General features: G+C 55.1%; 1 protein-coding gene across 3 annotated transcripts; it reads right to left on the minus strand.

Moving 5' to 3' along the window:
• On the minus strand, positions 1-27,659 carry PTPA (protein phosphatase 2 phosphatase activator). 3 transcript variants are annotated; one of them, XM_073223200.1, is made up of 10 exons: positions 27,357-27,659; positions 24,679-24,776; positions 21,518-21,604; positions 16,890-17,015; positions 14,901-15,018; positions 13,082-13,181; positions 12,050-12,174; positions 10,956-11,056; positions 5,642-5,749; positions 1-150 (listed from the first exon to the last, which is right to left on the minus strand). In XM_073223200.1, the coding sequence occupies exons 1-10, from the start codon at positions 27,385-27,387 to the stop codon at positions 16-18; spliced, it is 1,029 nt and encodes a 342-aa protein (XP_073079301.1). In that variant the 5' UTR covers positions 27,388-27,659; the 3' UTR covers positions 1-15. The 3 variants fall into 3 exon arrangements, with proteins under 3 accessions (XP_073079301.1, XP_073079307.1, XP_036863860.1); XM_073223206.1 differs by lacking the exon at positions 27,357-27,659 and adding an exon at positions 27,163-27,245; XM_037007965.2 differs by lacking the exon at positions 1-150 and adding an exon at positions 224-1,775 and having other exon boundaries at positions 27,357-27,656.
• Between the last annotated feature and the right edge of the window lie 54 nt (positions 27,660-27,713).

The following is a 27,713-nucleotide window of genomic DNA, read 5'->3' on the forward strand; positions in this document are numbered from 1 at the left end:
CTAACACCTCGCAGCTCAGGATGGTGGCAGCCATTTGCCATGGCCTGCTTGAACAACCATCACACGTCCACTAGCGGCCCAGGAGAGGCTCAACCCAGAACCCGGCTGGGGCCGCTCAAGCCCCAGACTCCACGGTCCGAGGGAAGGGACCTGGTGGGGGCACAGAAAGTCGCGTGGAGATGGAACAAGCGTGTGGCATGAAAAGACAAACCTCACACAAGTGACAGGTGCAAAACAGAGGCTTTAATATGAACAGCAATGAAGGAGCAAGGATATGGGGGCACAAGGGGGGACAGGGCAGGGGGGGCCAGGATGGTGGTGGTCTGGACCTTGGGAGGGAGGCAGGCCCTGGGCCTCCCCTGGGAAAACTCCTTTGCGACTCTTGTGGCTCTTGTCCCAGCCTCTGCCCATTGCCACTGGCCCAGATCCAAGGATCAAGCCCCTGAATTGTGCTTCTTGGGAGCTCCCCCTTCCCAAAGGGTATGTGGACCCAGATACGGGGCAGGGGTAGCAGAGAAGGGCAGGCCTGGACAGAGCAAGACCCAGGAGCAGCCCTCAAAGGAACCCTGGGAACCGGCATGCCAGCAACTCCTCACCCCTCAGGTAGGCCTGCCCAACCTGCCTCTGCCCATCCTCAGAGGTGGCCGCTGCCCACCCTGGGCTTGGGTGACCACTGCTACCCCATGCCAGCATGCCAACAGGCGGGTCTGGAAGGTGGCAGGGCAAGAGTGGCTGCTGCTTTCTGAGCCCTACTGTGGCCCACTCACCCACCGCCCAGAGGGGCAGGGAAGCAGGGCTCAGGGGCCTGGGAGGAGCAAGCAGCAGGGAGGAGAGAGCGGAGCAGCTGGACTCAAGACTGCCAAGAAGAATCCGGCTTCTCCACGGCAACTGGCCCCAAGCTCCTCCCCGAATTTCTGCCACCCCCCACCCCGACCCAAGGAAAGCTTTGGAAAAGGCAGGCCTCACCTAGTCAGCTGGCGGGCAAGCCCTGCTGGGGCCCTCCCATGACCTCAGCACCTACACAGAGGGCAGCTTCCAGAGTGGGGAGTGGCTCTGAGCAGGAAACCCAGCCACGCCAAGGGCCAGAGGACAGAGAAGCAGGCAGAGATGCGGGACACGATGCCCACAGGCCCAGGGGGCCTGGAGAAGCGCTGGGAGGTCACCGGCCGGAGGAGCCGATGCTTCCCCCTCCCTGACCTCACCCCAGGCTGGCCACCAGCCTCCAGAACACCCAGACACCTACCCACCGACGCGTGGCTTGGCCAGTGGACCCACCCTGCAGGGAGTGACTGCTCCAACCCCCATAAAGGCCCGGAACACGGGAAGGGAAAGCAATGACAACAGCAAAACACCTCCCCTCCCCACAGTCGTGCACACCAGCTCAGGTCTCAAAAGGGGCTAGACAGGAGCAAAGGGAAGAGAGGAGGCCAGGCGTGGGGACCCCACCCCAGCCCTTCTCTCCTTGCCCGTCCACCACAGGGAAGTCAGGAAACTGGCCACACTTTGGTCACTTCTCCCAACCTGAGTCCTTCAGCCTTATGCCCTGGGCCTCTCTCAACCCCAAGCTCACCGCCCACCCCAGTAAACAGCCTCTCATCAAACAGAAAAAAACCAAGGGAGGGGGTGGGGAGGAGTGGAGCTGGGGCGGGGGGCAGGCACAGGACCGCAGCCTGGATGGCCCTGCTGCTCAGCCCCTCCTAGCAGGATGCGACAGGGTGGATGGGCAGCAGACTCCCGAACTTGAAGTGCTGGATCACAGGGAACTTCTCCAGGCACTGCGGGGAGGAGGGGAAGAGCGGCGGGTGAGGCCGAGTGCCAAGGCCTGCTCTGGCCCCTCGGGCCTCCAGGGGACCCCCAGACAACACCAAAGGCGCACAGCGATGCCGTTCCCGGGAGGCCTCTGCTCAGGGCGGTCCCAGCCTTCAGGGAGGGGCCAGGCCTCCTACCTCTTCCCGACCATCCCCTCCGGTCCAAAGACCCTCACTCCACAAGCATCACACCCACCAAAACCTGAGAGTGGGGGTCAGGGAGGGAGGGAGAGAAGGCAGCCCAACCCCACAGAGCAGAAGCCAGGAAGAGAGGCGGCCGAATGAGATCACTGGGCCCAGAGGGGGACGTTAGGGACCACAGAGGAAAAGAGCCCTCCAGATCACTGGGGACCCCACAAGTGCAGGTTCCAGCGCTGGAGAAAACGTGTGGGGACATCTGAACACAAGCTAAGAAGGGCCCAAGGCCCATGTTCTCCAATTTTCAATTCTCTGGCCTAAGAAGGCATCTTGGCACTTCAGATGAAACAGTAAGAACGAGCTGACCTCCCCCCACACCCAGGGCAATCCTCAGCAGACCCCCTCCCTGAATCTAGCCCAGTCAGGGCCGCTGCTCAGAGCTCTAGCAGAGGGGAGATGCAGACATCAGCAGGGCCTACCCAAAAGCTGGCCCGTCCACAGGCAGCCGGATCCCAGGCCCACACCTGCCCACCCTCTGGCCTGGGCACTGCTTCAGCGCCACGGAGGACGGAAGAGAAGGGGGCGCCCCAGCTTCCAGCTCCCTGCACTGACACAGCTGTGCCCACCACAAGGCCTGGTCACTAGCTGGCTCTCTCAGGAAGCAACTCCAAGTGTCTGAGGATATGCCTCCTCTCACACCTTTGACCACAGAAACAACCAGGATGTGCTGGGCACCTCCTGGCTGGGTGGGAACAACACTTATGGCCTCAGAGTGGGTGAGAGTCCCACTCTGTGACCAGAGTCTCAAGCTCCAACTAACCTAGAGAGACCAAGGCGTGCTGGGACTGGCCCTGGCCCCCTCACCTCAACACCCAGGTACAGAAATCAGGAAGTCTCAGCCAGCTGCACTTGTGTGTCAGGCTGGGGGGGCGTCCGCAAGGCCTGAAGTGGGGCCAGGGGGTGAGCAGGAAAAGGGAAATCATTTTGTGCAGTGCAGGAAGGACAGGAACTCAGCTCAGAGTGGGAGCACAGCTCCAGGCCACAGCCAGGCTCCCGGGCCTGGGGTAGAGGAATTGGGGAGCAAACAGCTGACAGGGGGAGGGGGAGGGTCCCTGGGGGGGGAGGAACAGCACCAGATTCAGGCCAGAGGCAAAGGCAGCTGCCAGTGTGCTTATGTCATCAAGGAAGTGGTGGGAGTTTGTAAGAGGGGGGGCCCCCCAGGGCCCTGGAATTCCAGAAAGGGTCAAAGGTCAGCCTGCATCTAGCTCTCATTTAAGAGAAGCTGGGAAGGCAAGAGGCTTAGGGAGAGGCAACAGGGGCAGTTCTCTGCACTCTGCCCTCAGGGACCCAGCGTGAGCTTCCCCAGGGCCTCACGGAGGGCAGGCGGGAGCAGGCTAAGGGCAGGAAGCTACTTGGGGCCAAGGAAGTCCAGGGCTCCAGGGCAAGAGCAGACGGGCGCCTCTGGCCAGGCCTTCTCCCAGCTAACTGCGCCCTGGGCCCCACCGGTGTATCCAGACAGACCCTTCCAGTGGCAGCTCAGGCCCAGGGCCTTTCAAGAGCTAGAGATTCAAGCGGGAGAAGGGCTCTCGGGTCCTCGACAGGCTCTTCTGAAGGGGGTGCCAGCACAGTGACAGCCGCAGGACAGACAGGCCCTGCCCCCAAGGGGGCCGAAAGCCTTCAGTTCTTCAGTTCAGACAGGTAGGCACGGGCAGCTTGGAGATGCAGAGCTGACCACAAACCTGACAGGCCACCTAAGGCCAGGCTAGTTGGGCCTCTGGCAGCTCAGGGGACAAACTCCCCCCCAGCAGCCGACTCCAGCTGGGAGCGCTGGCCTTCCCATCCCCCTTCTGAACTTCAAGACTGAGTGGGCTTTCAAGGTCTTCCCCATGGACTGAGGACTGGTCTGAAACAGGAAGTCCCTTCCTTGGACATCTGGGCCAGGCGCATGCGATTCCATGGACTCTAAGGGACCAAAGACTAAGGGCAACTGCTAGCAACTTAAAAACGTGTGCCAGCCACCGCAGAGACCTTGGGGTCCCTAAGCCAGCCAGTGAATCCCAGCACTGTCCTACAGAGAAGTCTGGCCGCCACACAGCCTGGCAAGCCTGCAGGCTTACATTGCGCCTGCGCGCACCCAGGGCTGGAGGCTCCCGTCCCCAGGAAGGGCGCTGCGTCACCGACTTGCGCTCCCTCCGCCTGGTGCGAGGCTGAGAGCGGTCTTCTTCGATCACTGTCCTCGTGCGCGACATGAGCAGAAGAACCGACGATCGTTACACTGCGCCTGTTTTATTCTGGCTGTACCATCAATTTCCAATCTTAATTCACTCCTCCCTCATCTTTGGTCAGCCTGGAGTTCTTCTGCCTCGGGAAGGGGCAAGTAGGGGAAGGGGGCAGCATCTCCTGTTCTGCTCTTAAGGGGTCCGGGTCAAGATAAGGGCAGAGTATGAGCTGGGCAAAAAGGGCAGCATTTAGGATCCCAAGCAGGACAGGCACGGGAGAGCCCTGCCTGTGCAGCACGGGGGATGGGGAGTAGGGGGGAGGGTTCAGCAGGGCTATGCTGCTTCCCACTAGGACCCACTGTGGGCCTGGCGAGGGCAGGGGCGTCAACAACAGGACTCCCAGAGGGCAGTGACCTAGGTGCTCTCCAGCAGGGGGGGCGGAAGGAGCCTGCGCAGACCAGGCGAATCGCCTCTCAGATTAGAGAGGTATGTGGGTTGGAGCCTAAACACAGGATGTGAAGCCCAGAGGAAGGGGACTAGAGGGAGGGGGAGAGAGGGCCAAGCCCGGTCAGTTCCAGTCCCAAGCACCGTTAACCCCTTCAGGCCAAACAGACGAGCCAGACCAACTGGAAGCATATTCATTACCAAACTGCACCCAAGCCTCCGACATCCATTCCTCCCCGTTTCCCTGCCTCCCTTGAGGGGATCTAAGTAAGCTCTGGGTGTGATCAAGCAGACCCAGGGAACCTCCCACCCTCCACGAGAGAAGGATGGCCAAGGGTCAAGAAACAGGCACCCACGGGAAAACATCTGAGACCCCCAGCCTGAAGGCAAAAAGTGGGGACTTTGGGGACCCACTGTTCCAGGTGAGGGACTTCACACCTAGGCCCTTCCCTGGCTAAGGTCAGGCGGTTCCAGGATTGGTCTGCCCAAAATGTGGAAGGAGCCAGGGGAAGAGACAGAGTGGGAAGAAAATGTCTCCCTCCTACTTGCAACAGAAAAAGTCACCTGCTTGGCTAGGAGAAGGTGAGAGGGCAGGAGACACCCCCAGGAGCCTGGCAGCCAAGGCCCAGCACAGGAAGCTGGGGGAGACCACCCTGACCTGAGAGCAGGCAGGCCCACCTGAAGTGGTCATTACAAATGCGTCTCCCAGCCTCCCCCATGACCTGCCATCTGCCCAGCAATCAGATCCACCAAAGTTTGAGAAACACGAGCATGAAGGATGCCTCCCAAACCCTCTCCCAGGCATGCCTTTGTTTTTGTGTTCCCTGCAGGGCCTTCAGCCATGTGACAGACCTCTGAGCAGCAGGGCCTTGTCTCAGTCACAGGGCAGAGCTGGGCCTCAGCCCCATGCTTTTCTGAGTGCCCATCCCAGAGATGGAGATTCTGAGTCCTCAATTGTCAGAGGGGCTGGGCCAAGATTCAGAGGCAAACAGCAGGGTGGGGTGGAGGAGGGGCTCAGCAGCCCCCACTCACCTCGGCCTTATACATGCGGATGAGACCCTGGTTCACCTTGGCCCAGGAGGGGACGGCACTGATGTTCCACAGCTGGTTGGAGTGCTCTGCAAAGGGGCCCGTCTTCATCTGGAAAAGAGAGGCCACAGCTGGAGAGGCGGCCACCTCATCCCCTCCCCTGCTGCCTTCCCGCGCATATGCACACACACACAGACACACATGCACACACACACACGCTTGGGGACCAGGCCACAGCATCTGCCTGTGGGGCATGGGCGTGTACACACACACACACACACACACACACACACACACACACACACACGCTTGGGGACCAGGCCACAGCATCTGCCTGTGGGGCATGGGCGTGTACACACACACATGCACACACACACTTGGGGACCAGGCCACAGCATCTGCCTGTGGGGCATGGGCATGTACACACACACGCACACAGACACACATGCACACACACACACACACACTTGGAGACCAGGCCACAGCATCTGCCTGTGGGGCATGGGCGTGTACACACACACATGCACACACACACACACTTGGGGACCAGGCCACAGCATCTGCCTGTGGGGCATGGGCATGTACACATACACACACACACACACACGCTTGGGGACCAGGCCACAACATCTGCCTGTGGGGCGCGGGCATGTACACACACACGCACACAGACACACATGCACACACACACACGCTTGGGGACCAGGCCACAGCATCTGCCTGTGGGGCATGGGCGTGTACACATACATACACACACACACACACAGGCACACAGAAGTGCCAGAGTCAAGGTTCCTCTTGGCCTGAAGGACCCACTGGGAAAACACAGCCCCCAGAGTCACCCTCTTTCTTCCACAGCCAAAAGAAGGGGCCTGATTCTCCCCCAACCAAATCCAGCAGCCTTAGGAAAATAAAATCACCCAGGATCCTGGTGCAACCCCCAACTCCCCAGGACCACAGAGCACCCTGCCAAGACAGGGACCCACTCCCATTCAGACAAACAGCAGCAGCAGCCTGGACCCTCACCCAGGGTGGGCTCTGCCACTGAGTACTTGGTCTGCACCTGCCAGAGGCAGAGGTGGGAGGGCCACAGGGGGTCAGCTTGGGGGACTCGGGGAGAGGGGTAAGCCCAAACCCAGATGTCCCACTGCCTCTGCAAGGCAGGCAGACAGGGGGAGGGAAAAGGGGGCAGATGTGGGCCAGGAGCACCTGCAGCAGATTCGAGAGGAAAGGGTGTTTAGAAAGCCGGCCTGACCCAAGCAGGGGTTAAAAAAGGGATGACAGCCACAGGCAAGTGGGGCAAGGCCTGCCCTGCTCCTGTCCCTCATCTTGCTGAGAGCAGCCCTCTGGGAAGGAAGAGAGAAGTTCTGCAACAAGTACAGTGAAGTGCCCGGGACATCAGAAACCACAGCACTGAGACAGGGAAGCTGGTGTGTCTGCGTGTGCCCTCAAACAGCATGAGGCTGGCACACTCATACTTATTCACCAGCACTGCCGCTCCCAGCTTATAAGCAGCAGTGATGCTGGGGAATGGGGTTCAGCACCCTGAGTCCCAGGCTTCAGAAGAAAGAGTTTGAAAAGCAAAGAGGTTGAGCTGGCAAGGGAGCAGGGACTTGGACCCTGAGTGGATGGAAGGTTCCAGAAGAGGCCGTGCATGGAGGCAGGGCTGGGAGACAAGTGTTCAGTGAGAAAGGCTGGGCCAAAGCTCTCACTCCATGTTGGGCACCATAAGACTAAGGGCACAGGAACACCTAACACCCCCCGCTTCGGCTGTGACCAGTTCTGAAGCCCTCTCACTTCTCCAGGAAGGGTTCTACAAAGCTGTACGACTTAAGCCCCAAGGCTCCAAAGTTACCCCTGTCCCTCTCCCTTCCCTGGTCCAACTCCCCAAAAGCCTGTCTCAACCCCCAGGTTCAGTAGCAAGGCCATCAGGTTCCCTTCTCCAGCCATGAAGCCAGGCCACGGCACAAGGCACTAGGCAGAGACAAAACCCACTCTGGTCCCCGCAGGGCTCTTCCAGGCCCAGTCTCATCACCCAAATGAGAGTTCTCCCCGCTCTCTTCCTAAGGCACCTCCCCGAGGAGGGAAGCCGGTGCCCCCAGCCTACGTGCCTGGCTTGCAAGGAGCATTGTTCCAACCGTCCCACTCGGCCAGGCTCCGCCCCCAGCCCCCCGCCCTCCCTCTCGGCCCGCCCCTTCCCCAGGCTCTGTGCCCCTCGGGGCGGGCGCCGGGCTCCAGTTCTCCCGCACACGTCCAGGCCCTGAGCAGCTCGGGGATCCCAGGGGCTGAGGAACCAGCCTCATTCTGGATGAGGCCCTGCGAACAAGCCCCCCAGGAGGCGCCCTGCTGGCTTCGGTCCACAGCAGCCGCTCCAGAGGCCTGGTCAGCAAGGGCTGTGAGGCCGCGGCCAGCAGACGGACGCCGGGAAACCAGAGGCCCTGCTGCCTGGGCCAGCCTCGCCCACCTGGCACGGGGGAGGGAGGCCTAGAAGGCCTCGGGCCTGCTGGCGGAGGCAGAGCGGCCCGCTCCTGCGCCCCCGCGGTCCTGCCCCCACCGCAGGAAGGCCAGAGGCGGCCTCTCCAGAGGGGGGGTAGGGGCCCCACCCCCGCCAGGCCTCCAGGGCCCCAAGGCCTCCCTGGGTCCTCTAGGACACTTTGCAACTCTGGGAAGGAAAATAGATGAGGGGGGAAAAGAGAATCGGGGGCGAGAAGACAAAAAAAATTAGCTCATTCTAGCCACAAAGGGAGAAGAGCAAGAGCACGCCGAGCGAGCTGCAGCCCCCGGTGACCCCGGGGGAATCGTGTGAGTCAGAGCAGCCATATTGAGCAGGAAATTACTCACAGACGCTGCGTTCCTGCCTCTCCACTCCCCAGAGAATCGGCCTTTTGTAAATGGTTCCTCTGTCAGTAACCGAGGGGGGATGGGGGGAGAATGCACAGCGCCTTCCTGTCAGCTCCTTCCCTTCCAGCTGAAATCTGATCCCTCCCTTCCCAAAACTCCAAATTTAGAAGCCAGATTGAAACTGAAATTCTTTTCCTGCCTGCCCTGGGCTCTTAAAGGCACCAGGGCTGCATTTCCTGAGGTGGCAGAAGCCCCCTGCAAGGTGGTCCCCTCCTCCAGGGAGGCCCAGGGCCGCCAGGTCAGGTCAGGGGCTGGTCCCCAGGGGGAGGCAGGGTGATGCTCAGTCCCCTTTCCAATTTCTGGTTGTTTGGTTTAATTTCGTTGCACCAGCGCCATGATCGCAGGTCTCCAGAGGCAACACTGCCCCTCTTCCAGAACACAGCACAGAGAAAACATGCAGGCCTCCTGTCCCAGCATCCGCACGTCAGGCCTTGAGCCTCCCTCGGGCAGGGTGAGCCAGGCCAGGCCACTCCCTGGCTAGGGCTGTGGAACGCCGGCGTGAGGGAAGGTGGGGTGGGGCTGGCTCAGGGCAGAGCTCTGGGGAGCTAGCACAGTGCGCGCTGCAGGCAGCAACCAGGCCAGCCTGCGCTAGGCTGGGTCACGGGAGCAAAGGGGGGTCCTTTCTGTCACCGCAGCACTGGATCCTGCCAGCATCCAGGGTTCGGTAGCATCCAGTGTGCACGACCACGCCCAAGCACCTAGACCCAAAGTGACAACAGGCCCCTGCCGAGAGGGTGCAGAACCACCACAGTTCTAGGGCCTGCCTTCCTCAGGGCTCTTGCCTCTTCCCCAAATTTAAGTTACTAACACCTTCTCCAAGTCAATGTGCCTTTGGTGCCACCTAGTGGCAACTGTAGGATTTCCTTTAGCAGAGGAATTGAGTCCCAAACTTGGGAAAGCTTTTGGGTTTTTATACCAGTATAACCAAACAAATAAAAAGACAGTTGTAACTTGGAATCACTTTCCATATTTCCTAAGGCTCAGACTAGCCTTCTTGTTAGTTACTGACCGGGACCTCTGGACTTGGCCAACCACCAGGGGGAGCCAAACAGCTGAGCCTTCACCTCCATGTGAGCAAAGCCCGCAGCGCAGACTAGAACAGGCACCCCTGCCCCACTCCGCTCCTGCCACTCCCTGTGGGGTCTCCCAGGGCTCCTCAGACCCTCACATTCCCCTTGGATGAAGCAGCGTGTGACCAGCTCTCAGGCAGTGAGCCAAGCTGCCCCGGGGTCCTTCCAACCTTGGGCCTGCTACACTGCTAAAGGCAGCGATCACAGAGAAGGAAGTGGTGGCCCCGCCGTCAGTCCAGGCTCCACCTGCTGACTCCCCTCTGGTCTCTGGAGTTTGGCGGAGGCCTGAGCCGAATGCTGACCAGGAGCCTGAAGCTATAACTGCTTTACCAGGCTTCTCCTCCTCTTTGCGGGGCTCAGAATGGGCAGCCAAGAGGGCAGCCCTGGCAGACAGGGGTCCTGGGTATGTGCCAGTGACATCACTGGGGCCAGCAGACATGCACACAGGGATCAGGGAAAAAAACAGGATCAAGACCCTTGCCAGACAGCAAAGCCAGGGCACCCTTTGGAAGCGGGGTGGGGGTAGTAGGGTATAGGGCATGAGAAATGAGGATGAAAGGTCCCAATACCTCCGGAAAGAAAGACCCTGAGCGCAGTGGGTCCCCAACTTTCACAGGCAGTCACCTGGAAAGTATATTTAAATGCAGGTTCCTGGCTCTTGTCCCCCAAGATTCCTAATCCAGGAAGCTGGGGCTGGGCCCAGCAACATGCATTTCAACCAACTCCTCAGGTGATCTGAAGGAAAGGGTCCGAGGCTACACTGTGGGAGACCCTGCCATAGCAAGTCAACAGCACCCACATAAATGACCCCCACCAAGCGGGCTGGGAGTCCAGGCCTGCTCATCTTCACCTCTGCTTCACTTGTCCCCATGTCCTCTGACAGGAGACATAGCTCTTCAGCAGAAATCAATCCTGTCTACTCCAAGGAGCCTCTCCACCTCCTGCAGCGGTTTCATCCCGCACACCCACACACAGCTGGACAGCCCTTGTGGGCCCAGCCACCCGGGCCCACCCACCCCCAATACCCACCCACCCTGCTAACCTCCTGCATTAGTCACCAAGACCAGCTAGTGACCGCGTCTTAGTCTCTCGGTTCAAGAGCCCCGTGGGGTTCAGCAGGAACCTCAGCCCAGTAATCTGGGGGAGGAGATCCCGGACAGCCAAATGCTGTCTGAACCTGCAGAGAGGCTTGGTGGGCCTTCCTGCCCAGTAACCCAGCTTCCAGGGCCGGCCAGCCTGCCATCCTCAGGCAGCGGCTCTGGCTCCTCTGACCCTCTCCAAAGCCACCAGCCTCAATTCATCTCAGCCTGGAGGCTGCCGTGGGCTTCTCACCCGCTTCTGCTCACCTCGGTGATAAACAGGATGCACTCCAGGAACATGTAGTCCTTGTGGTTCTCATTCACAGCCTTCTCGTCGACAAAGTGCCTGGGCTCCAGATATGGGTGGTCTGGGAACAGCAAAGAGCCCCATAGCTCAGAAACGTGCTCACACCTCTGGCCACCTCGGCCCAGCGCAGTCCACACCCACCCCAGGGCCGCAGTCGTGCCCCTGTGCCCTCAACACCTGACCTCCCAGGTGTAATGAACGGCCTTGTGCGGGGAGAGTACTCTAGTGTAATAAGCTCCAGCTCTGCCATTTTACAGCCATGCGACCTTGGACCAATGACTTCAGCCCTCTGAGGGCCAGTTTCTTCATCTGTGCAGTGGGGATAAGAACAGCACTGCCCTCGTACCACCTGATGAGCATGACCGCAGTAAAGCACGAGGCATGGGGTCTGCACAGGTTAAGTGTCAGTCAATGGTAACTGGTCTGAGGCTGGCAAAGACCCTTCCCAGGGTCACTGAGAAGATTCAAGGAGATCATCTACCCAAAGCACTTAGAGCGATGCCTGGTAAAGAACTAGCACCAATGAAGGGTCACTTATTAATACTATCTTGTAGGCAGCTAATCCTCTGTTGAAACAAATTACTGCCCCACCCTCACGCACCGCAGACCCCAGTGAGCTGCCCAAGCCCAGAGAGCAGTTTTAAAGTGGAGGAGCCACCCGAGGAGGTCTGCAGGATGTGCCCACAGCCCCGCACCTGGTGGCAGCTCCCTGACAGGCCCCTTTGCACAAAGGCAGATAACAGTGCATGACATTGGTCACTGAGTCAAAAGAGTCCCTCGTTTTCAACATAAAACCCCACAGCTGCTGCCAGGAGTCCACTATACGCCAGGCGGGCGGCCCTTGCTCCAGCCCACGTCATGTCCCATTATCTCGGCAGCGCTCTGCTCCGCCTCCCGCAGCCTGCCGCCCTGGCTCGCAGCAGAGGTCGGCAGCAAACAGCCCCTGTCAACAGCTGCTCTAATGCCCGCTTTACAAGCTGTCGCTATCTGCCCTGAGCAGAAGGAAGGAGGGAAGGGGGGTTATAATGGAGGGGTACGCACCCCCCAACAGTACCTATCAGCTGCGAACTGCCCCAGATAAAGGGCAGAAACTGGAAGTCATCCAGGCCCCACACTCCCTGGCTGCCGGCTGGCTCCATCCTGTATGTTTTCTGGAGTTTCCGCATGACCTCAAGGTACCTGCACAGGAGGGTGGGGAAAAGAGGAAAGGTAGCAAGAAGCACAAAGACGGTCTCAACCCTTCTGCCACCAGGAGCATAAGGAGGCCAGAAATAACCACCTAGGAGGTAACTGGTCTCTACTTCAATTAAAACCTACATGCATAAGTTATACATCAGCTGGTACTCTCAAAGTAACATTGCCTTATTTTTTTCTTCCACACTCAGCCTTCTCTTGGCCCAGGAAAAGGGGTTTTAGAGCCATCAGTCCCTGACAATGTGAGACCCTGGGCAAGAGTCTCAGCCTCCCTAACTTGGAAAGCTTATGGGTGTCCAAGTAAATCATCTCCTAGATCCTTTCAGCTCCAACCTTCACTGTTACCAGGGGTTTTGCCATAATCACGCAGGAGCTCTGGCCTCTGCATTGCGAGGTGGGGCCTGAAATGGGCACTGTCAGAGCTCTCTGATGGCTGAAACAACCTGTGCTGTGAGCAGGTGAGGGCAACAGGTCAGGGCCTACCTGCCTGGGTTCAGCTGGCTGTGTGACCTTAGGGAAGAGACCTGATTTCTCTGTGCCTCTGTTCCCTCATGTGTAAAGTGAAAACAACAGTTGCCACCTGCTAGGGTTGTTGGCAGAATAGATGAGTTTCAGTAAAGTGCACAGAGCATGCCTCCACTGGAAAATCCACAGAAGCCTTGGCAGTCATTACACGATACTTTCTTCACTTGTTTTTACTCAAATTTGAACCTGTCGGAATGAGCCTTGGACACCCCATCCACAGCCAAAGCTCGACCAGGGCAGGACAAGAGGACCAGTAGCCACCCGGGAGAACCGTCCAGCACCCTGTCCCCAGTCTACAGAAATAAGGAAGAAAGAGCCTCTCTTCTTCTCCCATTGGCAGCTGCCCCTCCGCCCCCCTTGGGCTCACCGATTGAACACCTTGAAGACGATAGCAATCTGATCATCCACCCGCAGCACCCCAACCTTGCAGAGACAGCAGAGGAAGGCAGCAAATGCTGCCTCATGTCCTGGGGGAGGAAAAATAGCCAAGGTTGAAAGTCTTCTTAAAGAAGGGCTGGGCTGTTCTTGACCTCACCAGAGGCCAAACTACCGTACCATCCAGAAGACCTGGGCCTATCTGAGAACCACCAGGACTATAATTCTAAAAGGCCCATGCTGTTGACTTCTCAGATAGGCACTCATGTTTTATGGTGTAGTTGTAACCCACTCATCAATCCCACACTATTTATTGAGCACCTACTAAGGGGGCAGTCACTGTCTGTATCAGGCACTAGGGGACAATGGCAAACAAGTCCCTGCCCTTGTCTGATAGTTTGCCATCTATCATGATGGCAGACAGTAAATACACAATCCCTTCCATGAGTCTAGCTCAGAGGAAGGACAGGATAACTGGAGGGTATCACAAGTGGACCCTGACATAAGATTCAAGGTTTCCCTAAGAAAGTAATCTTTCATCTGAAATTTGAAAAATCAGTGAGTTTGGCACAGTGAGTGAGGGAAGCAAGAAGAGCATTCCAGCACAAGAAACAGCATGTGCAAAGGCCCTGAGATCTGGAAAAAACTGCTATATTTAAAGAACCCTAAGAATCCCAGTGTGGCTAATGCAGAGAGAGCAAGGGACGAAGTATAAGATGAGGCTGGACATCAGGCCTCAGCAGCCATGGTAATTAGCTCAGACGATTATCCTAAGAGTCACCATAGAGTCAAAAGCCACCCACCCCCTTTCCTTTCCCAACCATGTCTGGAATGGTCAGCACTATAGAAACCACTGCTTGTACTTTGGACTGAACACAATGGTTCATAGTGTTGTAAATAATGTATTTGTAGGGAGGTGAGGAAAGAATATTCCAGCAACTTCTTATCCTGTCCATAGAATGAAGGTCCCTCCAGGGCCTAGGAAGCTTGTGAGCTCCAGGGCCTGCACAGTTTCCAATCATGCCCAGCCAGAGTCTCAGCACCCATCACTCAGGGGCTCCTGCACACCTGAGAGCAGAAGCCACCCCGTGCTGCCCGGGCCAGCTCCCCTCCAGGTCTGTCCCTGCTGGCTTTAGCCAAAGGCCTGTCCCTGAAAGTCTCAAAACATCTGATAAACCTCTTCCCCAGCAGCAGGAGGAGCGGATGACAGACTCTCCCGGGACCCAGGTCTGGGGGGACCCTTCTCCTTCTCCAGGCCTGCCTCTGGGGCCTGGGCGAGGCGAGGCCCTGGGAGTGCGGCAGCTGTTGTCTTTGCCTGCTTGAGGGCAGAAAGGCCCGGAAAGGCCACCGAAGCAGGGGCCCTGCTCAAGCCCCACCCCAGAACACACGCCCTAAGGTGCCTGCACACTCCCTCTCCCTGACAGCTCAGAGCACAGACTGTGCCTAAGAGACAGGGTATGGGGAAAGGCCACACCATCGTGCTGCCACAGGCTACCGAGCTCGTTCATCTCTCAGAGCTTCTGGGAGGGGCTGCCTTGCAATATAGTAAGTGCCCAATAAATTACTGTTTCGGTGGTGATCATGTGCTCACAGAGAAACCGTCTTTACAAAGAACAGAAATCAGCTCCCCCTGGTGGACCAAGCCAGAGCCACAAGAGCAGTACCAGGCATCCCTGTGCCCGGGGGCACTGCACCCCAGCTGGCCCGACAGGCTGCCTGATCAGAGGGCCCAGAGACAATCCGGAGCAAAGAGGAAGCAGCCCAAGAAAAGGCTTCCGTGAAGCCAAGCAAGCGCTAGCAGCGGCAGGTACCTGTGCCGTAGTCGATGCGTGTGGAGTTGCCCACGGACTCCTTTAGGTAGACAGCCACCTCAGGCACAGCAGCTGCCAGATGGCTGGGGACCACTGTGGCCACCAAGTTTTCTGCTTCCTGATAACACAAGAGACACAAGTGGTGGTAGCAGATTGGGCAGCATCCCAGTGGGCAGGCACCCTGGGACAGCATCTGGCTGGGGCCCAGGCTGCTATGCCAGGTGGCCTGGCTCCCTGCTCTGACTGGCCACAGAAGGAAGAGGAGAGACACCATTTATTCTTACATAACAGAGAGGCTACCCTGAGGTCGCTCTTCATCTGCTCACCCTTCCTCCAGGGGACAAGGGTCTGAGAGCAAGGCAGGAGGAACCTGAAAAGAAACCATTCAACTCCCCCATCTGGTAACTCACTGACATCCTCACAGGTACCATCTTTCTTCACATTCCCAGAGCAGCAAGAATTTTGGCCGCATGTACACCAAAAGACATATACAACAATGTTCACAGGAGCATTATATAGTAGCCAAAATATGGAAACAACCCACAGCTGCAATGTCCATCAACAATAGAGTGGATAAATTATGGTACGTTCGTGTGATGGAATACCATGCAGCGAGGAGAAAGCTCCCCAGCTACACACAACACAGATGAATCTCACAGACGCGGCATGGAGCAAAAGAGGTCAGACATGTCTATGAAGTTCAGAACAGGAAAAAATGACCACTAGGACCTTGGACAGTGAAAGAGCCCCTGAGGGGGGAGGTGGAACTGAGGAGAGGCCTTTCCATGCAACCAGATCAAAGGTTAGCTTTTTACTTCCTTGGAGATTTACCATTTCAACAGAAAATTAAGACAAAGAAGCAGTAGTCACCACGATTTGCAGGATGGTACGGAAGTCAGCTTCGGACTCAGCTTACGTGGGTGACACTGCGCTAGAAACCAGAAGAGTTTGGGGGATATCAACTGGGTGGGGGCACTATGGCCTTGCTGGAATACTGGAATGTTTTACAGCTTGACATATGTGGTGGGTGCATAGGTAAAAAACAGATCTATCAACCTGTACAGCTATGATTTGCCAGCTTTCTTTCAAGTTATAACTCACTAAAAATCTTTTAAAAACACAAGACCATTGCTATCTTAAAAGTCCAGAGGCAGCCCTGCCACGCTGCTAATTAGGCAGTGATAGTGTTTTTCTGGGTCCCTGGGATCCCCCTCTGCTCTATGTGAAAACACTGGGCCAGAGAGATTAGGACCCAAGTTTCCCAAAGTTCAGTATATGGACACCTGGCATGAAAATTTCCTGGACACCTGGGGAAAATCTGCAGTCCCAGGCTCCACCCCAGTCCTACAGACTCTGCTTTGTAATAATGTGGCCCGAGATCCTGCATTTTTATTTTTTGTTTGCTATGAATAGGAATCACCTTCATATGATTCAAAAATATACATATTATAAAAGGGATGCACTGAGAAATCTCCAATTCCTTCTCCCCTGCCCTCAAAAATAAATCACAGCTTTATTAGCCTCTTGTGTATCCTTCCAGTGATGTCTCTTTATGCAAACTGGAGAATACAAATATATCTCTTTATTTCCCCCTCTGTCTTATCAAAAAGCAGCTTGCCATGTGCATGATGCCCCAAGCTCCTCTTTAACCTAACAAATCACGGAGCCCCTTCCCAAGTTCCGCATCAGCCTCCTTAGCCTTTCTCACAACTGCACAGTACTCCAGGGATGGACATACTAGTTGATTTAACTGATCCCCTGCAGACGAACACTTGAGACATTGGATTCTATCATTAATACAATGACCTAATAAATACCCTTGTGCAGAAGACTGTGGTGATTCCCAGAAGGTGGCTGGGGCAGAAGGTAAATCCATTTTTACTTTTGGTAAATGAAACTGCCATTTTAACAAAGTCCCCAGTGACTTAGATATGCCCGCAAGCTCTCCCCGCCAGCCCAGCCCCCAAGCCTGTTCTGTGGCAGCCTCACCTCATCAAGTTTGGCATACCAGGTCCGGTAAGCCTTGTTCCCAAATCGAGAGGGCTGGTCCACCGGAGGGGTCTCATCGATCCACCTGTCCAGAGTGTTGAGAAGAGCGACCAGTTTCTCAATGGCCTGTGGAGGCAAAATAGAGGGGGCCACACCACAATGACTAGTGACCCCAAGCTAGCGCTAGAGGGAAGTCCCAACCACTGCTGGACAGTGACCCCTAGGCGGGGAATGGACTGGCATTCTCCTTGCTCTCTCTTTCTTCCTAACCATTCTGAATGTGAAGGAGTGGTCAGGCACCGTGAGCTTACGGAGAAGGCCCAGCGCCAGGCTGCACAGACAGGGGTGGCTTCAGCAGCTGGTTTCTACAGCTAGCCTATCACGGAGCAGCTGCAGGACCAGCACAAACTCCAGCCCTGATCTTCTTCAGTAGGTTTTCACTGGAGTCTTTTGTTTACTACACAGTATCTACACATCACAAAAAACAGAAACGTAAAAGGATGAAAAAAACAATCAGCAATCCTGCCACCCAGAAATAAACACTACTAACATTTTAACATACTCTCCAATTTTGTCTTTCTATAGCATTTTCTATTGTTTTTCATGGTAAGAATATTGAAGGCAGATGGACCTGGATTAAAATCCAATAAAAATACCATGTAGTTGCTGTGGGACCTTGAGTGGGTGATTTTAATTCTCAGAGCCTGTTTCTTCATCTCAAAGATGGGCATGATGACAAACACTTGCTAATGCTGTGATGAGGCCTAAACAGGCCATGGAAATACACCTAATACAGTGTCTCGCACAGTGTATATTTATGTACATATAGACTCTAAAACATGGGTTACAGAGCACGCTGCTTCATAGCCTGCTCGGTGTCCTCATGAACCTTATTCCTTACATCAATATGTAAACATGATTTTACAACAGCCTTTAACATGTATCATAAATAATATTTCATAAATGAATAATATTTCACTGTACTGATGTACCATAATTCACTCACCAAATCCCTCACTGTTAAGTGCTTCAGTTATTTCCAGCCACTCACTACCACTCACAGCACTGTGAAAAACCATCTGGAAACTCCCCTTTTGTGGAACTGCCAGGTGAGAGGTACAGGTGTGTGTAATGCTTTGTAGGGCAGGCGTTATCAGAAAGCCCATCGCCCTATACCTGTCACACTGGATGGCAAGGACTAAGAAGCGGAATCAGTGTCACAGGCTAGCACCGCTTTAGCACACAACACGTCAGTGAGGCAATCAGAATGAGGCTTTCGATCCAAAGCCCAGGTCTGTGAAGGCAACTAGGAAAACACTCCTTCTGGGTGTGTGTGGATAAAATGAAGGTTCCTGTGGCTGGGATTCTCACCTGGCCCTGGCTGGCTAGCTCAATACACACGTGTGGGCAATACGCTGCTATTGACTCTATCTAAAGAGCTCCGCCCAGTGCTCTGGGCAATATGGTAGCACGGCTGCAATGCTGGAGAGCAGAGCAGAGGCTGGAGTGGTGGCAGTGCCAAGGACAGAGGCCCAGAGGCAGAGACCAGCTTGCTGCATGCAGACTTGCTCTGAGTGGATGAGATTTTAGTGACTGACCTGCCACTGTGGAAGTAAAGTTGGGTATAACCCATTCACCCCAAGAATATTTTACTGTCATTTCTTTGGTCACACTGAATCCATAGCGAACTTGCCCAGGGCTGAAACCCACTGGCAAGACAGTGTGACTTGCAGAAAGAGGTCAGAACAGTAGGCTCCATGGAAAGCTATTCAGAGTCGGGCAGTCCCGGGAAGAGGGACCCTGCCAAGACGCTGGCCTCTGTCTACTGGGCATAAACAGTACATGGAGATGCCCCCAGGAACTGCTGGCTCTGGTAGGAGCCAACAGGGTGGCGCCCTCATGAAAAGCTGTGACAAGGGCATGGTCTGCCCTTGTGCAGACTCCAAAGAGAACAATCCAGGGAGCTACGTGCATTCTTGGGGAAGGGGGGAAAGCGGGCTTGAGCTGATGGAATACATGTTCACCAGTGTCCCTGCATAGCTACGCACGTCCCACTGCAGTCCATGTAAATAGTGCCCCCTGGCATTGTGCAACACATCAATGGCCCCGAATGCTACCCTCCCTTACCTTCTATTTCCGTATCTTTGGGGCATGGGGGAGAGGAAGTTACCTGTAAGAGGAGGAAGCTCCCCTTATGCCTGGCTGAAGCAAAGGGCCAGGTGACATAAAACTGCCTTTCCAAAATGTGACAGAAAGCCCTGCCAGAGCCTAGCTCTGTGAAGAACCAGGTCACCAGGAAAAGCTTGCAAGGACAGAGCAAACCTGACCCATGCAGCAGGTGGGACTTAGGAGGGATGACACCATAAACCTGGCCCCAGGAAGCACAGGCAGGGCCCCGTTCCCCAGAGAGCACAGTCTTTGGTGAGGCACAGAAGGGGACAGAGAAGGTCTTGGAAGGCCAGCAGGAGCCAGGAGCTCAGCGGGGCCAATGAATAATTAAAAGGCTCCTAGCCCTCTTACTGGAGAGGGCTTACTGAAAACAGGGGGCTTCCTCTATTGTTTGGCTTGCTGGGGGAGACAGGCTGGAGGGGAGGGAACTGTGGGACAGAACCCATAGGAAAACAGAATAATTTGAGCTACCCTCTCTCTCCCTAGACCAATGCTTTTTTTATTTCACAAAATAAAAATTGCCAATCTACTAGCCCTTAGTTAGAACCCTTGGCTGCTCGCAGGTGGGCTGGGAGCCGCCACCCGAGGCCCCTCCGCCCTCTCCCAGCGGCAGCTGCCTGCCCTGCAGTAGGAGGCAGGAGTGAGCAGTAGGGGACCCAGGCAGCTGCCGCAGCAGGACCAGACCACCACAGGGGCCGAGGCCACACACTGGGAACGGCGCCTTCTGTTGCCCCCGCCCCTGTGGGCAGAGGCTGAGAGACCTCTGTGGACCACACTAGTCCCCTCTGTTCACCAGTGGGGAGCAGCCAGCAGTCCCGGCCCTGGGATGAACCCCAATGCAGGAAGAGCCCCAAATGAAGCAGCACCACGGGCAACTGGAACCAAACACTAGCTAATGATAATAGTAAGATTGATAGCATCACCTAGTATGTGCCAGGCACTGGACTAAAAACCCTCCAGGTGGCATCTCAGTGAATCTCCCCATGGCATGAGTGGGTCTGCTGGCTCTTCCCCCTCTACTGGTGACGAGACAGAGGGTGAGTGGGGGCAAAGCCACTCAGCTGGAAAGCGAGAGGTCATCAAAGCCTGGTCAATCTGACTCCAGAACACATGCACTTAGCCACACAACAATCCTGCCGTAGGTACTGCTCCCGACCTGAAATGACATCTGGTTTGTGGGGACACCTATAATCAAAGCCTCAGGGGCAATTAAGAGGCCTGAGAGAGATTTCACAGCTCGGGATCTGCTGGGGTAATTACAACAGCGCCCTTTAATTAGCTTTACCACACCCCAGCCCACTGAGCCCAGCTGGCTCAGGAGCAGCCCTCTCTCCCCACCGTCAACTGAGCCCAGAGCAAGAGGCCAAGAAGCCACTGGTGGCCCGGCTCCCAAGAGAAGGCTGTCTATCTCCAGCACAGGCCCAGCTCCCCTCAAGTGACAGAACAGAACCTCAAGCCACCCAAAAGCCAGTTAGGGTCCAGGAAGAGGCAGCTCTACCAGGGGTGCAGTATGAGGGGTTGGACGGCAGTGCTAGCTTCGGGACCGGTGGGCAGACTGGGCCAGGCGGAGAACAGGCTGGGACCGGGCACTGAAAGAGGCCACTTTAGCCCTGGTGTCTGAGGTAGGCTGGCTCTGAGCCCACCGGACAAGAAAACAAGAGGCCACTGCAGGCCTGGGACCTAGCCCTGAGAGACGGCATCCGACTCGAGCAACGAGCCAGAAGAACACAGCTTCCCACAGGCCTGGGCCTCCGTGCAGCTCCTGCGCACCCTCCACAAACACGCCTGTCTCTGCAACAGCAGCTAAAGAGCGTCCACCTAGTAGCACGTGCCCTTCAACTCGGTGCTTCCACTCCCAGGAACGAATCCTTAGGGCAGGATGCACTTAGCCACACAGCAGTCCTGCCCTAGGTACTGCTCCCGACCAGACCTGCATGCAAGGACGGTCAGAGCAGCAGTGGTTAGAGATACAACCTCAAAGTCTACAGTTAGGGGGTTGTTTCAACAACTCAAGGGGGCAGCCATTGACACGGCAGGAATGGAAGAGCTCACAGGCAGACCTGGCTGACACTCCCCAGAATGGTGACAGGGCCTGCCCCTGGGAGCTGGGGACTGGGGACAACAGGGGGAAGTCAGCTTTTTGTTAACACATTTCTGTCAGTAATCCCTTCGGTGAGCACATTTACTTCTTTTGTAATTTTTTAATTTAAAAAATTATGTAAAAACATGAGTTAGAAGAAATGTAGCCTATGAGACAGCCTGTTTACCTTGATCCCAATTTTAAAAATACACAACTATTAACATATTTTTTTAAAGATTAGGAGAATAGACACCAAAATGTCAAGTGCACATGGGTCTGGGCGATGTCACTTTCTGAACTGGCCCCCGTGGGCCATGAGCCCCCGCGGCTCCGCAGTTACTCTCGGAAGGCCCTGCCATGGCGGACCGCCGGCGCCTACCTCGGAGACTCTGTACTCAATGGTCAGCTTCTTCCCCTTCACACCTTCATTGAGGGTGAGGATGAATCCGATGTAGTCGGCATATGCCTGTCAAACAGAGGGGAGGAATGAGGACACAGAGGGGTGAATCAGACCCCCAACTCCCTACACCCCAGCCAGCCCCCAGCTCCACCCAGTCACCAAAGTGCTCCAAGCTTCCTCTGGTTCCCAAGACGGCAGCAGGAGAAGCAGAAAGATCACACCAAATACCCGATCCCTACCCTCTGTCCGAAAGAGCTGGCAAGCCAGAGGCCACAGTGACACAGGACATAAAGCCAGAGTTGTGCTCACTACTGCATTGGCAGTTTCTTTGCACAACGACCCACAGAGGTGGACACTGCCAGTGTCCCCACTGTATATACGAGGAAACCACGGCTTCAGAAGTGACGTGCCCAAGGTCTCCTAAGACCAAGATCTCATCAGATGTGGAGCTAAGACCCTACTGGCCAAACTCCAAAGCAGGAGGCCAAGGACAACACACCAAGGGGCCCTCCCCTGGTTTTCTTCTAGATGTTTCCCCCGCCAGACAGGCCAGGCCGTCTGCCTGCAGTGCGGCTGCTCTGCTCCCAGGAGAAGAAACTGTTTTCTGCCTGTGGCCTGGTCTCCAGCATACCCATCACCAGCTTCCAACTGGGCACTCTCTTCCCTGTTGAGCTGCAGGGTTACAGCCAGCACAGGGGTAAGAAAGCAGGGGTGCAGGCCCCTGGCCAGGCAGTTCCTGGGAGCAGCGACTTCTGTTTGGGCTTGTTTCTGCTTCAGCCCACTTGCCTCTCACTTTCCTCCTCATACAAGCCTTACGGGTGTGAACGGCATCCTCAACAAGCGCTGAGGATCAACCTACTCAGCATACAGAAAGGAGCATTCCTATACCAATATCCTGCCAGCCAGCCTACAGAATGGTCGCGAGGGCCCTTGTCCTGACTGCAGCCTGCGTTCATGATCATTCCTGCAAGGTACGCTGGGACACAAAGAGGCAAAGCAGCAAAGGGCAGGGTCCCCTCCACGGTCCCTGCTCCCACATGGGTCCGGGTCTTGTGGTGACTAAAACTCAGGACATTCTTATGAACATAACTGTGTGCAGTCTCCACTAACACCATCACCGTCACTGTAATGATAATCATGCCCACTGCTCAGTAAGGCTTGCTGTATGCCCAGCAGTTCAGGCTTAAGTCATTTAAGCCAGACAACCCCATTTCATAGCAGAGAGAACTGAGGCTTGGCCAGGTTAAGTACTTTGCCTCTGACAAAAGAAGAAAAAACAGCAGCACTGGGCTTCAAGCCCTGAGCTATGCGACCCCAGGCCCAAGTTCTTGGTTGCTGCACTGTGCTGCCTAGTGAAACACCGTGGGTCACGACAGTCGCTTGTCTACTCAACAGGTACATGAACTTGACTGATGAGCTTCAGAGCAAGTGAAAGGCTTCTACCAGGTATCACTCAGCATCCATTCCAGAAGCAAAAGTGACCAACACCTTCCAAACAGTGTCGGTGCCTAGTGCAGGATCAGCAAACTTTGCCCACAAAGGGCCAGAAAGTACGTATTTTAGGCTCCACCATAAAGTCTGGTTCACAAAGTTCTAACTCTGCCACAGTAGCACAGAAGCAGCCATGGGCAATACATAAACAAACAAGCGTGGCTGTGTTACAACAAATCTTTATTTACAAAATAAGCAGAGGGCCAGAGAGGCTGGCAGCCAGTAGTTTGCTGTCATGTGGCCTAGACCACAGTGGCTCAGCCCAGGGGCCTCTAGAGTCAGAGGACCTGGGCATGAATCTTTTGAATCTCACCTCAACCCCTCGCTAAATTTCTTTAACTCCTGGTCTCAGTTTCCTCCCCTTCAAAATGGAGATGACCACTGTGCCCACCTCCCAGGGTTTTTGTGAGGATTAAATGAAAGAGCTAAAAAGTACCTGACACATCATCAACACCAGCCCTCCTTGGAAACCATCCAGGGGAAGGAAAGGGAGGAACGAAAGCCATGTCTGGATCTGGACAAGTTTGCAGGTTCGGGGTACAGCAGTGGTTCTCAGCCCAGGAGATCCCGCTCCCAGAGGACTTCTGACAATGTCTAGAGACCTTTTGGTTGGCATAACTGGGGTAAAGGGTGCTACCAGCATCTAGCAGGTGGAGGCCAGGGAAGTTGCCAAACCCCACCCTACAAGGCACAGGGCAGTCTCCTCCAGCAAAGAAGCCACCACAACATGTCAACAGTGCTGAGGTTGAGAAACCCTGAGGTAGAGCAAGATGATGAAAGGACTCGAACCATGTCATTTGGACACCTCAAAGAACCAGAACGTTCATCCTGGTGAAGACTCGGGGAAAGAACACAACTCAGAAAACACAGGATAACCATCTCCAAATATTTAGAGGGCAGGCTTGTGAAACAAGACCCATATAGGCTCGTGTGGCCCCAGCCCCAACGAGGACAGAGCATGGCAGGTCTAGGCGGTGAGCTCAATGTAAGCACGGCGACTCCTCAGAGAACCTGCCCTTCTGTACAAGGGACGCTCCCCACCCCCGCGGACCAGACCATGTATAGGCACCTGGCTGGAAATGGGCCCAAGGCCTTCTGTGGGATCTTGAAATTGGCTTTCTTTCCCTTAGTCTCCGTCCTTCCACAGCCTGGACCAGAATCCCGAGAGGCACACACTATTACCCTCTGCCCACCATGAAAACTAAGTAGCACAGAAAGCTGGTCTGCCCCCAGGGCTCTAGGTCCCAGTTCCCAAGTAGTTTTAGGCTTGGCCACCTCCCTGGCCTAGGCTTCAAGAGATCACCTCCTCTCCCAGACTTGCTGTTACTTGCAATCAAGAATCAGAGTAACACACTCTGTCATTTAGGACACTGATGTTCATCCAATATAGTAACACTCAAGAGAACCATGCACAAAACTCTCCAGGGCTCCCCTGGCCCCACCACCAGAGACCTTCCCACTAAAGCACGTCGGAGTGCTGTTCCAGGGAGGAAGGACAGTCAGCTGCCTGCCTCTCTCCCTGGCTTCCAACAGCTCTGGCTCCAAGAGCAAGAAGGGTCAGGAGCTCACAACCGAGCAAACCAAAGTCTCTGAAAAAGCCCAAGTCTCCCATTCCAGTTCCGACCCCACAGTGCAGACACCACTGGTACCTGAGAGCGCTTCCATTTGCCCATGTATGGAACCGTGTGGATCTCCTTTTTTGGAATGATGAAGTTTTGAGTGGCTGGAGGGGTATCCTCTGAAGACCCTTGACAAAGAAAATGAGAAAGAAAACAAATAAATAGAATCTTCTCCCTGCCCACTCTAATCCTCTCTCTCTCTCTCTCCCTCCGCCCCACCCCCCACTCTCTCTAAAACCAAGCCCTCGCATAAACAGGACAGAGTAATGGCCTGCCTATCAGGCCGAACACACTGGCCTCCTGCTTTCCTTACTCAGCAAGAAGTTGAGCAGCACAGACAATCCCCTCAACTGACAGTGGCTCTGCCACGCCCTCACCTCCTACTCCCCAATGGGCAAAACGGGTAGAAAAATAAAAACAACATGACCTTTTAGGCACAAACATACGTTAAAAAAAATAGACATAAATTCAAAGAAGGAAAAAATACAAATGGCCAATAAACATTTGAAAGAAAATTACCAACCTCTGAATAAGCAAAGAGATTGATTTCCAAATCAGGCTGGTGGATTAAAAACACCTGGCACTGATTACAGACCGGGAAACGGGAACTCTCCAGCACCGCTGGTGGGAGTCTTGGTAGAACCTCCTGGGGGGCAGCTCAGCACTCAGTCTTTTGATGTAAAAACTACATGTACCCATTAAGCCAACAGTCCTACTCACAGGCATCAACCCTTCAGATGCGCTCATAGAAACTGACAAAGATTTAGTCTTAGAGGTGCTTACTGCACTGAAAATAAATCAGACACAATCCAAATATCAATCGATAAGGCAATGGGTAAATAATGATATGCCCAAATAATGGAAATCTTCATAGCTTTTTCACAAAATCTAAATTACTGATATAGAAAAACAGCCTATATATTAAATGACTGAAAAAGAAACTGCACTATATTGTATGTAATATTTAATTTTTATAAAACCTATACATACTAATATAAACAAACCTATTAGCACACGCACTGGAAAAATGTAAAGGATTAAACACCAAAGTTAGTAATGATCATCTCTAGGAGGTAAGACTTATCTATAAAGAACTCCCATTTATGAGATAAATATTTGTATTAAAATCTAGCATATACTACTTTTATAATCAGAAAAAAAAAACTATTTGCAGGATTTCCTTCACTTTATGACACTGGGAAATAAAAACCTTCAATCCCTTATCCATAATTTCAAAATCTGAAAAGGTCTAAAAACCCAGTTTTTAAAATAAGTTTGGCACAAACTCATTTAGTGTAAAACTTAAACCCAAACTGTTAACTGATATGAGAACCTTTACAGGCTTTGTGTCCCCCACTGAGGGAATTTACTTTCTGCTGCAGAAGTATTTTGATTATGGGGCACTGATTTCTGAAATCTAAGAAACTGAATTCCAGGCGGAACCAGGTCTTTGTAATTCTAAAATCCAAGGTTTTCACCATTACACTAAGTAGTTTTTTCCATTTGTTCCAAAATGTCCTGTTCCAAACTTCAAAGAAGTACCACCTCCAGGGACGGGTGACCTCTCTGAGCCTGCATCTCTTGCAGTGCTCGGGTCTGTGCCCACCCTCCCTCCCATCCCCCATCTTCAGACACACATGCATCTCGCTGATAATGCTGGTGGCCTTGTGTCTCCTGAAGTTATTGCTAGAACCTCTAAGGGCACATGCACCTACGTTTTGCACCAAAGGAAGTAACTGTCTGGTTTCGAACGCCCTAACAGACCATTCCCAGCTCTTTGTCCATCTACTTCTGGGGGTGGCGAGGGGATGCCTCTTTTTGATCTTCAGAATTTCTCCCTTCTGAGACTTTCCCAGAGATCACAAAGTGTGAGACACAGCGGAAGGAATATCCAATGTTTTCCAGACATTAGCTGTGTTGGCCAACCTACTTGCGGGGTCAGAATTTTAAGAGATACCTACAGTCAGTCCTTAGCTCAAGGAGGGGCCGGCTAGCCTGCCAGCACCCCCCTGCTCCAGGAAACCGACTCTGAGAGAAGTTCCTTTCCGTGGCACCTGCATCCCAGTTATTTGAGATGAAGCGATTGAGATGAAGCCACAGTGTAAATAAAAGTTACAGATGGTGATGCCAGAGAGAGGCTCTCTCATCTCCTTGATCAGCCTTTTTAAATTAGTGGTTTAGACAACCAAGGGCGGTTTCTCTCAATAAATTCTCAGCCACTGAAACTCCAGAGCCCGTCCTCCGAGGAGGAGGCAGGGCTGGTGGATGAGGGGAGGCTGGAGGGGGGGTCCGGGCCCACGGGCCACCACCCCCACTTTCGCTCCCATCCCTGGTAGCTTCCCCCCCACAGGTAAAAAAGCTGACTTGGGCACGCTCGGCCCAGATGGGGCAAAGGCCTCCGCCACGGCCCACGGCCCTGCCCGCCCGCCCAGCCCCCGGGCAGCCCGGCCTCCCCGCGGCCGGCCGCCGCGCCCCACCCACTACCCCTCCGCAGCCCAGCTTCTCCGCTCTCACCCCGAGCCCCCCAGCACTTCTCCAGCAGGGCCCCTCAACTGTCGTTCCTCCTCGAGGCCCCTCGGCTTTGCCCCTCGAGCTGCTCCATCTCCGGCCTCCCCCTGCAGAGCCCCCCGCACCACACCCCTTCCCCGCCCCGCGCCCGGTGGCACCGCCCCCGCGCCCCCCGCCCAGCCCAGCCCGGCGCGCCCTACCTGGCGGCGGCTGCCGCTCGCCCTCAGCCATCTTCCTCCCGCCTGCAGCCGGCGCGGAAGCCCGCAGTCCCCGCTCAACCTTCACCCCCGCCCCCGCCCTTCCTTTCCGGCTCCGCCAGGCGCCGAGAGGTTTCCGAAGAGAAATGAGCGCTGGTCGGCTACAACCGAAAGCCGAGAATTAGAGTCACCCCTGCGAAGACGCCCGCCATGCCGGCGCGGGGCCCCCAGCGAGCATGCCCAGCAACGGCCGGCTCGCGGGAGGCGGCGGCCATGCCGGTGCGGGGCCCCTGGGAGCATGCGCGCCGGCGGCCGGCTTCCGCCCCCCCCGCCCCCCGCCCTCGGCCCGCCGGGCGCTGG

The sequence above is a fragment of the Manis javanica genome, chromosome 2, assembly GCF_040802235.1.
Source record: "Manis javanica isolate MJ-LG chromosome 2, MJ_LKY, whole genome shotgun sequence".
NCBI lineage: Eukaryota > Metazoa > Chordata > Mammalia > Pholidota > Manidae > Manis > Manis javanica.

What these genes read in the sequence shown, in the direction of transcription:
- PTPA (XM_073223200.1), bottom strand. Translation starts at nt 27,387, where the DNA reads ATGGCTGAGGGCGAGCGGCAGCCGCCGCCAG. An exon ending in GGTATGCCAAACTTGATGAG is followed by an intron (nt 15,019 to 16,889) that starts GTGAGGCTGCCA and finishes TTGTGTTATCAG; the next exon opens with GAAGCAGAAAACTTGGTGGC. An exon ending in TCCGCATGTATAAGGCCGAG is followed by an intron (nt 151 to 5,641) that starts GTGAGTGGGGGC and finishes TGCCCCCACCAG; the next exon opens with GTCCCTTCCCTCGGACCGTG.